Source organism: Myotis lucifugus, unplaced genomic scaffold (assembly GCF_000147115.1).
Source record: "Myotis lucifugus unplaced genomic scaffold, Myoluc2.0 scaffold_93, whole genome shotgun sequence".
NCBI classification, from domain to species: Eukaryota; Metazoa; Chordata; class Mammalia; order Chiroptera; family Vespertilionidae; genus Myotis; species Myotis lucifugus.
The window spans coordinates 3,902,054-3,914,434 of NW_005871141.1; the positions used below are offsets into that span (position 1 = coordinate 3,902,054).

A 12,381-nucleotide genomic window follows, 5' to 3' on the forward strand; every position below is an offset into this window, starting at 1 on the left:
AGACCCCCCACGCTGGCCCTTCAGAGCCTGCCTTTGGCTCCGGAGTCCCTGCAGAGCAGGGTGGGAGCCTTCTTCCTGCCAAGGGCCACTTGGCTATTTATAACCTCATTCGTGGGCCGTACCGAATTATCAGCTTAGAAATTAGCCTGCTATCGGTGGTCAAAATGTAATGAACTCCCCCCTAAGGCCTTGGCAGGGCCAGAACAAACAACTCCTTGGGCCTTATATGGCCCGCGGGCCGATGTTCCCCACCCCTGCTGTCGGGAGCAGTGCCGGGGTACCAGTCATGCTCTGTCTTTCGTATCTGAGTAGCATCTTTATGAAGACACTGGGGTGTCCCGTTAGGTCTTCTTGATACAGGAAGTCAGGAGGAATGACTACATCCAGATGGAATTATTCATTATTGAGAGCCAGTCTTGTAGGGTTAAATGGGAATTGTCCTTCCCTGGAGCCCTACAGCAGCAGCAGAGAGACTGGAAGCTGTGGCCTAGCAGTTGCCTGGTGTAGCTACGACCCAACGTGAATCAGCAGGGCCTTCGTCCGCGCTGCACTCCTCGCGCAATGACCGCCCTTCCCGCTTCTCCCTTCTCCCGGCAAACTTGTCCTCATCCTTAGGGAGGAGCCTGCGTGCGCTCCAGCTGTGGCGCTGATTCCACGGCAGGTCTCGGTCCGGTCTTGCTGCTGTGTGTGCGCTTTGTTCCTGATTGTCCTCCTTTGGATTATCTTTCTTAGTCTGTGCCGCCCAAGTCCAGGGTCACTGAGCTGAAACGTGGGGAGGCCCCATTTCCCCCTCCCCCCCAGCCTCCTTCCGTGGGGAGCCCTGTCCTTAACTGTCTGCGTGCGGATACGGTCGGCCCCCTTTTCATTGCCGCAGCCCCTGCCTGACTCGAGTCTGTGCCCTGACTTGTCTCCCAGCTGTCACTTGTCCCCCCTCAACCTCCCCTCCACATTTCCCACGAAGCCTCAGAGAATTCTCTATCAAACACCACCCGCTTCTGCTTAAAATCTGTGCCTGGCTCCCCCAAGCCAACAGGACAACCCCAGGCCCCCACATCTAGGACCTCACCCCATCTAACTCTCCAGCCTCAACTTCTGACTTTCTGCCTGGCTCCTTGGTCTCCAGGGACACTGTGCTCATTGTCATTCCCCAGGCGGGACGCTGTCTCTCCCTGTCTCTCGCTGCCTCGTTCCAGCTCAGGCAGCGGCTGCCTGGATGGCTTCCCACCATCCCCATGTGGGCTACTCCCCCACTGCCAGCTACTCCCCCACTGCCAGCTACTCCCCCACTGCCAGCTACTCCTGTGCCCTGCGTGGGAGGCCCCCAGGCCCCATACCCTCTGCATATCTTTACTTCCCAGTCTACACTGGCTATTGCAGTCACTCAGGTCTTTATTTTGTTCCCATGTTAGGCTTTGAACTTCTTAAGGGCAGGGTGGTGGCTTGTTCTGTTTCCGGTGGCAAATGGACAACTCGGTCAATGTTCCTTGAAAGAAGAGTGATTATTGGTTGTCCTTGGGAAGACTCTACGGTTAGAATCTTGCCTCCCCCTGCTCCCCGATGGGAGGGCTTGGGGATTCACCGAGAAGTGAGAGCCTCTTTGCTCATTTGTAAAAGGTGGATCGCTTCCTGTTCTATAAAACCGAACACACTCACGCCGTCAGGGTCTGAAAGCCACGGTCCCGATGCATGCTTCTGTCTGGCCAAGAGTGTTTTCCACCGTTTTAAATGCTCACATGCTTTTAAAAAGAACCAAAAGAAGAAAGAAAATGTGCTCTGACACCGGAATGAGTGAGATTCCGAGCTCAGTGTCCGTAAGTTTTATAGAATGAGCAGCGCCCTGTGCCTGCAGTTCCGATTGTCGGGGACTTTTGACGACATCAGCAGTCGCATGGTGTCAGCAGAAAGCCGATGGCCTGCAGAGCCTCACACAGTCACTGTCTGGCCCTTTTCCAGAACACACTGCTGACCCATCGTTCAGACGCTAAGAGAACGCACGTGACTCAGCCTCAGCCTCGTGCTGGGGGAGCTTTTGGAGGGGCTGGTCCTCTCTCACATTCTGACTTCCAGGGTGTCCTCTCTGCCGGGGAGAGCGGGGAGTTCATGCTGGGGGAGCCACGCGCTGGGCTGTGCTTTCTGGAAGGGAGGGTGTTCTAATAAGGGTGTGGGGAGCTGTTTGAAGAGGTGAGCTTCCCACCGCTGGAGGGGTCAAAGGGCAGGAGGACACCCCTTTTTCTTGGGTGTCTCCCTTGAGCTACTGACATTTGGGGTGGGTAATTCACTGGGGGAGCGTCCTAGGCATTGGGGGATGGTTGGGAGCCATCCTGAGCTCTAGCCACTAGCAGCCAGGAGCACCCCTCTCGCAGCTTCAGCAGCCAGTAGTGCTGGACACTCCCCAGAGTCTCCGATACATCCCTGCGCACCCTGTCTCCCTCCTGGTCTCTGCCTCTCAGCAGTGCCCATGCACCTGATGCCCTCCAGCCCCTGCCCTCCCTCCTCATCCTGCCTGCACGCCCCCTCCCCGTGTTGGGTCCTCCTCAGTGGGGGGACTTCCGTAACTCATGCAGATGCTGCGCTTTGTCTGAGGACCAGGGTCCTGTGAGGATGTGCGGGGCTGGAGGGAGCAGCGGGACAGCGGGAGGCTGGGTGGAGGGCGCGGTGTGGTGGAGTTTTCAGCCCCAGGGAGTTGCCTGTGCAGGTGACAGAGGGAGGTGGCCAGGGCTCACGTTCCAGATTGAAGTCTAGAAAAGAAACATAGTGGTGTGTGGGTGTGTGTGTGTGTGTGTGTGTGTGTGTGTATATATATATATATACACACACACTTTAAAAAATATTTTATTTCAGAGAGGAAGGGAGATGGGGGGAGAGAGAGAAGCATCAGTGATGAGAATCATTGATCGGCTGCCTCCTGCACGCACTCAGTGTTCAACCCTGCAACCCTGGGCATGTGCCCTGACCTGGAATTGAACCATGACCTCCTGGTTCATAGGTCAGTGCTCAACCATTGAGCCACGCCGGCTGTATCCCTACCCTTGAAACACACACACACACACACGCACACATTGGGATAGGTTGCTTTTACTTGGTATAAAATACACTCTATCCTGCAGTGAATGTACATATTGCCGTTTTGTTTTTTAATTATCGGAGTAAATAGTGACACAGACGTCCCCAGAGAGTGAGATGAGGATATAGAAGGCCGTGTGCTTGGATGTGGAGAGCGGCTACAGCGTTTGGACAGGTTCAAGCCTCGGACTAATGAGAGGGCATAATCCTCTCGTGGCAAAGCCATGTGCAAGTCCCACGTGCAAGTCCTAGCACAATGATGGCCAAAGGCTATGGCTGTGAGCTTGACCTGATGGTCCGAACCTGTGGGCCCACGTGGCTGAGTATATGGCCTATGGGAGGTGCAGCAGGTAAACAAAGCTGGATCAGGTGCGTGTAATTGAGTAGATTCGAAACCCACGAGAACATTGTAACCACGCCCTTACTTTGCCTCGTGGGATCTGCTATAAAATAAAGACTCAGCTTACAGGCCGTGGTGCTGTCCTTAGCTCTCCATCAGAGAGAACAGCGTCCTACCCAGCCCCAGCGTTCTTCTCTGTCTGTCTTCTCTCCATCCTTCACCGCCCTCTCAGGCTCACCGAACTTGGCTGTGCTGGCGCGGCACACTGGGATGTGTGCACTTTTCTTGAAAGTGAAGGTGCGATGCTGGAGTGGGATCTGCACGCTGCTGGGCGCCCCCCTCCCCCCCCCCCCCCCCCCCGCAGGTCCCTGCTGGTTCTTCAGCCACAGGAGCAGGTCCTGGGGAGGAGGATCGGGATGGGTGTTATTTACGTGTTACTGGGCGAGAGGAGTGGGGTTTGTTTCTTCCAGCCGGCTGTCAAAAAGCTCACCCTGCTGCCTCCACATCCCAGGGGTCGCCCTCGGGGCCCAGGGGGTGTTGGTGCGCGATCGCTGGGAAGCCAGGCGCGGGCCGCGGGCCGTGGAGGAGGCGCAGCGCTGGACACACTCTTTTCTGTGTTGCAGGCATCGGCAGGGGCCGGGGAGGTCGCCACGTGCAAGACCGGCTTTCCCGAGGACGTGTACAGCGCGGTCTTGTCCCAGGACGTGCATGAAGGACAGCCTCTTCTCAATGGTACAGTCTCCCCCTCCTTGTCCGTACAGTGCCTGTGCCCTTGACCCCCAAAAGGCGCGCATCGGCTCTCCTGCTAGCAAGTGGGGACTCCTCGGTCGCCCCGTGAGCGTGCAGGGACCTCCTGTGTGGGTCCCTCATGCGGCGTTGGCGGGCTCTCGATCCCTTGAAAACTTTCCATTTTTAAATTACGGTGGAAGCCATGACATGACTAATCTTTACTGTTTCTGCACATACTTTACTTATGTTGGAGAATACTTAACCAACCGTCTGATTCTAAATGGTTTTAAAAGTTATTTACAGCAACAACCCACTTACTGTTTTATATTACAGAAATTATGGTGATATTCTCTTCGGAAAAACATGTCAGACTTTAATATTTAGCATAACGAACAGCTTGAGCAGGTAAAGTCTGAGGCGGGAGCATGAAACGCGTACTTTCGTTATGACATTGTTTATAGACATTACGCCATAGCTAATTCGGTTGTTGCATATGTGAATGTCAAATATAGGCTCCTCTCCTGCTTACATATGGATCAAGTTCGTGTATAGTTATCTTATGAAAACTCGTGCCAGTGTGGATAAAACCTGAGAGAGAACGTGAGCGTCAAAGGCAGAATTGAAACTCGCCCCCCCCCTCACTTTTACCTCTAATTGAAATCAAATAAAAGATTGGTTAGTTGAATTTTCATGGACTTATTTATCATTGCACAGAATGTCATTGAAATGTGGAAGCAAGAAGAATTGATTAGTAAGTTGTATTTAGATTCTAATTCCCTGCGTATCGTGCCTATCTCTGAGGGTGTTTTGGAGAGCTGCTTTTAGAAAGATCAGTGCCACCTCAACTAATTAATTTACACGGGACTCCACCACCCAGCCCTGATGGAAGTGTCTGCAGCCCTGAAGAACCTTAGTGGGACAGGACTTAAGAATACGCTACCAGTGGTTCTCAACCTTGGCTGCACATTAGAATCACCTGGGAATCTTTTTAAAATCCTGATTTCTGGGCCTCATCCTCTGGAAATTCTGTTTCTTTGTTACTAATGTTGTGTCCCCACCCCATAACAAAGAAACAGAATTTCCGGAGGATGAGGCCCAGAAATCAGGATTTTAAAAAGATTCCCAGGTGACTCTAATGTGCAAGGTTGAGAACCACTGACCTAGACAGAGAACTTGGAAATGTAAATGACTCTTAGCTCCTCACCTTCTTTGCTGCAGCTTGTCATTTTATTTTCATTTGTATTCTATAATTGTGATTTGCTCGTACCTATGTGATCTTTCTGAAGTCGATTTTTTTTAAAAAAGACATCTCATCCCTGCCTCATTACATGGTATTTTAATGAGTAAATATTAGATCAGCCTGTTTCAATATTGAATTGCTATCTCATCTGATGGGTAATGGTTAACAAGATAGAGGTTTAATTCTAATCAGAGCGTGTTGATTTGGTCGAGCTAAATGTGAGTCTTGGAGTTTTTCTGCACATACGTCATTTCCTTTAAATCCCTAAAATTATTACGAGGCATCTGAGGACCCATGTGACCTGTAAATGTTATTTGAATGCTGAAAAAAAATAGATTCAATTTTATAGAATCATTGTGATGGATAAAAAAAAGTCAGTGGAATATGTTGCATTTTGGCAATTTATTTTTTAGATTCATTTTTAAATGAATAATTTCTCCTAATCTCTTTCCTAAGAGCTTGAATTTATTGGTTGCAAATAAACATATGGTCTGTCAGTAGAAACCATTGATTTAAGATGAAATGCATTGGCATGTTAAACAGGTGCAAAAACGAAAGCCTGTTTTCTAATTCTCCGATAATGCTGGTGACAGTAGGAATGGGTATAGCCGCTTGCCAGTGTCTTTTTAGTGTAATCTGTACACTTGGAAGGTTCCCTGAGTTCCGAATGCGGAAGATTGGAAATGCTTTTGACGCTCTGCTGTAGCTGTCATCAAGAGAAGTGTGTGTGGTCGTCTCTGGGAGAATTTCTTTAAATCCTGGGACCCAGTTCTTACCATTTTTATTTTTTAGCTTTTTTAAAAAAACTGTTCCTCTCATGACACATTAATTTTCTGTTTCATTCATGGAATATGTTAAAGGATACCAGCATCTTAGAGCTTAAAACAGAAACTTCAAAATGTTGATTCATAGAAAAAAATTCTTTTTGGGAGGAAGAAAATAGACTTTTGTGATACATGACATTCCTTTTTACAAGAGTGTTGTCACAGGCTAAGATTTTTTTGGAGAATCCTTACTTAGAAGAATTCTAGATTTTTGCCTTTTGTGTCTTAGGGTTGTTTTTCAGTGGGATGGTCATCCGAAGGTGCATCTACACACTGGACCCAAATGCCATGCCGTGATTATGTGCATGAATTCTGTGGCCAGCAGCAGTCCATTTACCTCACACCCTAAAGCTGCCAGGGGTCTTCTGCTGGGCCAGCCAGAGGGAGCACTTTGCCATGGTTTGGGGACTTGCAGTGTTTGAGGATGAGGCCATTGTACCTAAGAAATATGCAACAGTCCCCAAGGCCTTTGCCTCATGGCAAGTCCTACCGTATTAAGGTTGACTTGAGAGTCAAGGGTTACGTTGAAGTTATAACCTATAACTGTTGACGTTCCCTTTAGTTTCCCATTGGTGACGGTCGGGGCGTGGAGGAGAGTGGTCCAGCGATACGTATGACGTGCTTTCATAGGGCACATCCCCGGCGCACTGGGCCTTGCACGGAGGTGTTTTGGTCTATAGGTGCACGGATGCGGACTGTCTTACAGACAGTTCGGTAACAATCTCTGTGAAGGTGCCTGAAAACCATTCCGCATGAGATGGAGACATAAGGGGGATTAGTTGTGTTAGAAAAGGTGCATAGAAGAGATGTAAAGGCTGGACTCCAGCTTGGAAAGCACCCCCTTCTCCCCTCCCCCACCCCCTTTTATGTTTTGCCGCTGGAATGACTATTGTAGAAAGGATGGACCCATGATCCAGGTGCTCTGCCGGTTTGCATCAGTCTGTTTTTTTGTAAAATCCCGAGGAGGGCAAGTGCATCTGGCAACGAACCTTTACGCTTCCTGTTCTATCCTGTTGGGTATTTCCACCCTCGGAAGGCCGCTGAGCATTTAAACATGGGCCGGGGAGGCCTTTGTTCCATGTTGTCAGCACAGCCGGGTCTCGCTCCGCGGCGCCCGTGCGTCCTGACAGGCTGCGTGCAGGGCGCCTCTCCTGCATGTCACGCTGCTGCGCAGCCTTTTTGGTGGCGGACTTTGATTTTTCTTGAGGGATATTTTCTCTGGGGGCTTGTGTTCAAAAGTAGAGCTACTGGCCAACAGGCATGTGGAGTATGGCAGCATTTTCCTTTGCGTTTTTGTAGGCCTCGTCTTTACAGGGCTGAAATCTGTTAGTTCTTTTCTAATCCTCATTTCCATCTCACTTTATAAGGTTTTTCATTTTCCTGGTTCCCCTCAGGTGAAAAGCATTCCTTTCTTATCCCGTGGTATTTTTCTGTGTTTGCCTTTATAAGTTAGGATCATTTGTAAGCACTTACTGCCAACCCCCTCGTTTTTCCATCAGCCCATTGTAGCTCAGAGAGATTGCAGGTTTTTCAGCTCTTTAGACCATTAGCTGCAGAGCTGGAGTTAGAACCCAGGTGTCCTGCTTTCTAATTATTTCTGATGATGGTGATGGTGAAAACCCATGATGGTAGAACGCAGGGCAGAGTGGGGGCTGATGGATGCTCGCCTAACGGGGGTCTTGGGACAAGTTCATCTCAGAGCTGGTCTTCCTCATTCCCCACTCAACACCCTGACTGCGTTGGAGAATTGGTGGCTACCAGGCGCACCCCCATCATGAAAATAACTTTCCGTTATTGTCGCCATTAGTATTTTGTGCCTGTTTACAAGCAGAGTCTTGTAGGGCTGTGCAAAAGCATATTTAGCCCTTGATGGTTTAACTTACAGTCCACTGAGCTGGAAAAATCTCTTGTGGCGGCACTTTAGTTGAAAATAAAATACCTGCAATCATCCATTTCCATCCTGTGGCCGGCGGTGCACCTGACACCGGAGCGCCTGCCCCACGGGGAGGCGGGGAGGAGGGGCGGGCAGCGTGGACGCACGTGGGGAGTGATGTTCCCGGGCTCTGCCTGGGGCCTGCGCTCAGATGGCTCCCAGCACACGCCGCCGACTCGGGCACGTAAATAGCAACGTGCAATTACCACGAGTATTCTCGGGAACTTCGGGCTCCAGCGCTGGGCAGCACATGGTGATTATTTTCAATCAGATGGAATTTGATTTAGATTCGTTTGCCGACTGATGGAGTGTCCTGGGCATTTACATGCTTGGAGGGAGCTGTCGTGTGGTATCTTCGGTGACAGTCCGGAAATATTTTTTAAAATAGATTTTCATTGATGTCAGAGAGGAAGGGAGAGGGAGAGAGAAACATCAATGATGACAGAGAACAAGGGTCAGCTGCCTCCTGCATGCACCACACTGGGGATCAAGCCCTCAACCTGGACATGTGCCCTGACCAGGAATCGAACCGTGACCTCCTGGTTGTATGTATGTAGTTTATGGTTTGTAAGCTATTTGTTTACCCATTCATTAGCTGATGGACATTTGGGATGTGTTCACCGTTTGGCTGTTGTGAATCGTGCTGCTGTGAATGTGTGTATACATGTACTTTTTTGAGTCCCTTTTTTCATTTCCTTTGGGTATGTGCCCGGGAGTAGAATTGACCGGCCATAGAGTAATTCTGTGTGTAACTTTCCAGAGAACTGCCAGATCATTTGAACCATTTTATATTCCAGTTAGCAATGTACAAGGGTTCCAGTTTCCCCACATCCTCACTGAAACTTGTTATCGTTCATTTATTTTGATTGCAGACATCCTGTGGGTGTGAAGTGGTTTTGATTGGCATTTTCCTAATGAATTATGACAAATGACATTGAGTCTCCCATCATGTGTCTCATTTGCACATCTTCTTTGAGGAAGTGTCTGTTCAGCCTTTTGCCCCTTTTAAAATTGGATTGTCTTTGTTTCTGAGTTATAAGAGTTCTTCATGTATTTGATACTAGATACTAGACCTTTGTCAGATATATTTTTCATTCTCTAAGTCAGCGGTTCTCAACCTGTGGGTTGCGACCCCTTTGGTGGTCAAACGACCCTTTCACAGGGGTTGCCTAAGACCATCCTGCATATCAGATATCTACATTAGGATTCATCACAGTAGCAACATTACAGTTATTAAGTAGCAACGGAAATAATTTTATGGTTGGGTCACAACACGAGGAAGTATATTTAAAAGGGCCAGAAGGTTGAGAACCACTGCTCTAGGTTGTCTTTTCACTTCTTGATGTCTGTGTATGCACAAAAGTTGATGCAATCCAGTTTATCTATTTTTTTCTCTTACTGCTTTTTCTTTTGGTGTCATATCTAAGAATCCATGTGGCATGAAGTAAAAGTCCAACTTTATTTATGTCTTGAAACTTGAGTGACAGGATGCGATGGGTTGGGTAGATGGTATGGAAAAGAGACGTCAGGATGGCTCCATGGTCCTCGGTCTGGCCACCGGAAGGTGACAGTGACTGTGACGGGGAATATCATGATCGTGGTTCGGATCTGCAGAGATGAGTGTCAGCTGTCAAGGAGACACTGGAACATGGGCGTGGGGTCCAGTGGAGTGGTTTTGGCTGCAGAGCGGGCAGTACCAGGTGTATAAACAGTAAAGTCATGACCCAGGTGAAACCACTACATGGTCACATGTGAGGAGGAGAAAACTGAAGAAAGAAAAGAAATGGTTTCACATCGCGCCTTTGAGCTCTCCACTGTTAGGAAATCCGGATGGAGGGCAGATGGAAGGAGGAGAAAGAGCGACGAGGGAGGTAGGAGACAAGTCGGAGGGTGTGGTGTCTTCGAAGGCAAGTGAGGGCGTGTTTCAAAGGGGGAGGGACCGCCTGAGCCAAATGCTACTGAGGTGCAGGCTCAGATGGGGACTGAGGAGTCTCCATTGATTGTGCAACTTGGAGGTGACTGGTGTCTTTGATGGGGTGTATTCAACAGTCAGGGGGAGGAGGGACACTGGATAGAGACTGAACTTTTCTTTAAAAGAAGAGAAATTGGGTATACACACATTCATAGCAGCACTATTCACAATTGGGCAAGGGCAGTGGGGTCCACCAAGGGTATTTTTTAAAGATGGGAGTGGCGTGTTTGCATGATGATGGCAAAGAACCCAGCGGGCCGGGGAGAAGTGATGGCCGGAGGGAACCGGTAACGGCTGGGACAGTGGCGTGGAGTCGCCTGGAGAAATGAGCTCACGTGGGACTCGGAGGCCGGCTTGCATGACAAGCTGCACAGCTGCTCTGTGGCCCTGCGTGTGGGAGCCACTCTTCACACGTGGGTTGAGTCACTCCTCTGAGGGTTGGGAATCCTTCCTCTCCGCCCGATGACTTCATGTCAGCAGAAGGTTGGTTTGGCAGGAATGGCGGCCAGGACAGAAATGAACCCTGGGGGGCTCTGGTGATGTCAGCAGTGTCTTCCTTGCTGGAGCCTCCTGGACAGATGGCTCTCTAGCCCCTGCCAGTGCCTCCCCCGGGAGGAGCAGATCACTCCTTGCAGAGCCGGCCTCCTCGGAGGCTCTGGCTGTCGGAAGTGCTGCTTCACAGGGTGAACGGGGGCATATGCTCCTGAAATTCCTGCCCAGGGTGCCCGCCTCATCATTTGGCACCACACAGAGCAACTATATTCTTTTATGTTCTGGGGTCATTTATTGTATCATTTCTCATTCTACTAGTGCTTTTTAAAATACATATTTATTGATTTCAGAGAGGAAGGGAGAGGGAGGGAGAGATGGAAACATCAATGATGAGAGAATCATTGATCAGCTGCCTCCTGCACGCCCCACACTGGGGATGCAGCCTGCAGCCCGGGCATGTGGCTTGACCAGGAATCGAGCCCCACCTCCCGGTTCAGAGGTTGATGCTCAACCACTGAGCCACGCTGTCTGGGCTCATTCTACTCGTCTTTCTGAGCAATTGTCATGCGCCAGGTGTTTTCAAGGGATGGAGCCATGATGGTCAACAAGGCGGACAGGATGCTCAGGGTGGGAACTTACATTACAGAGCAGGGGCCCTCAAACTACAGCCCGCGGGCCACATGCAAATACAAATATTGTATTTGTTCCCGTTTTGTTTTTTTACTTCAAAATAAGATGTGCAGTGTGCAGAGGAATTTGTTCATAGTTTTTTTTAAAACTATAGTCCGGCCCTCCAACGGTCTGAGGGACAGTGAACTGGCCCCCTGTTTAAAAAGTTTGAGGACCGCTGTTACAGAGCCTTCAAATACCCGAACACAATCCCTTTAGCTCCTAGAATCTTTTCTGCCGCAGCCACACATCAGACAGCTTCTTTCGTGGTGTCGGAGCATCCGGGTTTCCCGCCTTTCAAAGCGAGGACTCCGAGGCCCCCTTCTGGGGGGGGGGGGCTCTGCGGCGCTGCCCTGTCGGGCCTGTGCCCTTACCGGCTGCAGAGCCGTGCAGCACGTCCGGCCCGTGCAGCCCAGGGTGGCGGCAGGTGTGCTGCGCTCCCCGAGTGGCCCGTGAGGGACTGTGGGTGACTGAAACCCCCGGCTGGTTTTCAGATGCTCTGCTAACCCTCTTGCACGTGTTTGATTGATTTTTGCACTCACGGGAGGACCCCTTAGTTGATCCTACCCAGCCCCGTTCCCCGAAGCTTCAATAGAATCAGGAGACCTCACTGGCACCCCGGACACAGGAGTCAAGGCCAGCACTTACTTCAAATCCTCCTCTGAACAAAGGCGTGTATGGTTGTGGGGAGCCGGCACGGCCATGGCATACGCATGCCAGCTCAGCCTGGTTCAGTGGCCCTGAGTGGGGGGCGATGATAGGCTTAGAAAAGACAGACAAGAGAATGAAAGCTGGGTCTCAGTGGGACGCTGCCCCTCTGATGGACAGTGCCAACACCCACAAGCCGTGTCTTTATTTTACAGCAGATGCCACGAGGCAAAGTAAGGGCGTGGTCAGATGTTTACAACAGTCTCCTGGGTTTCAGTCCTACTCAACTACATGCACCTGAACTCTATCAAGCCCACATCACTCAGGCACGTGGGGCCACGTGTTCGGACCATAGGTTCAAGCTTACAACTACAGCTGTTGGCTATGATTGTGCTGGGAGGGCCATGCCCTCCAAGCTGGGACTTGCACGTGGCCATGAGAGGACTGTGCCCTCTCATCAGTCCAAGGCTT

General features: G+C 50.3%; 1 protein-coding gene across 1 annotated transcript in view; it reads left to right on the forward strand.

The window, feature by feature from the left end:
* The first annotated feature begins 3,319 nt into the window (after positions 1–3,319).
* The window catches only part of CDH2 (cadherin 2), a 170,894-nt gene continuing 161,832 nt past the window's right edge, over positions 3,320–12,381 (forward strand). The window contains exons 1-2 of the mRNA XM_006091684.2: positions 3,320–3,432; positions 3,768–4,135. Of these exons, the coding sequence (XP_006091746.1) occupies positions 3,320–3,432; positions 3,768–4,135 (481 nt within the window). The remainder of the gene's footprint in view (positions 3,433–3,767; positions 4,136–12,381) is intronic.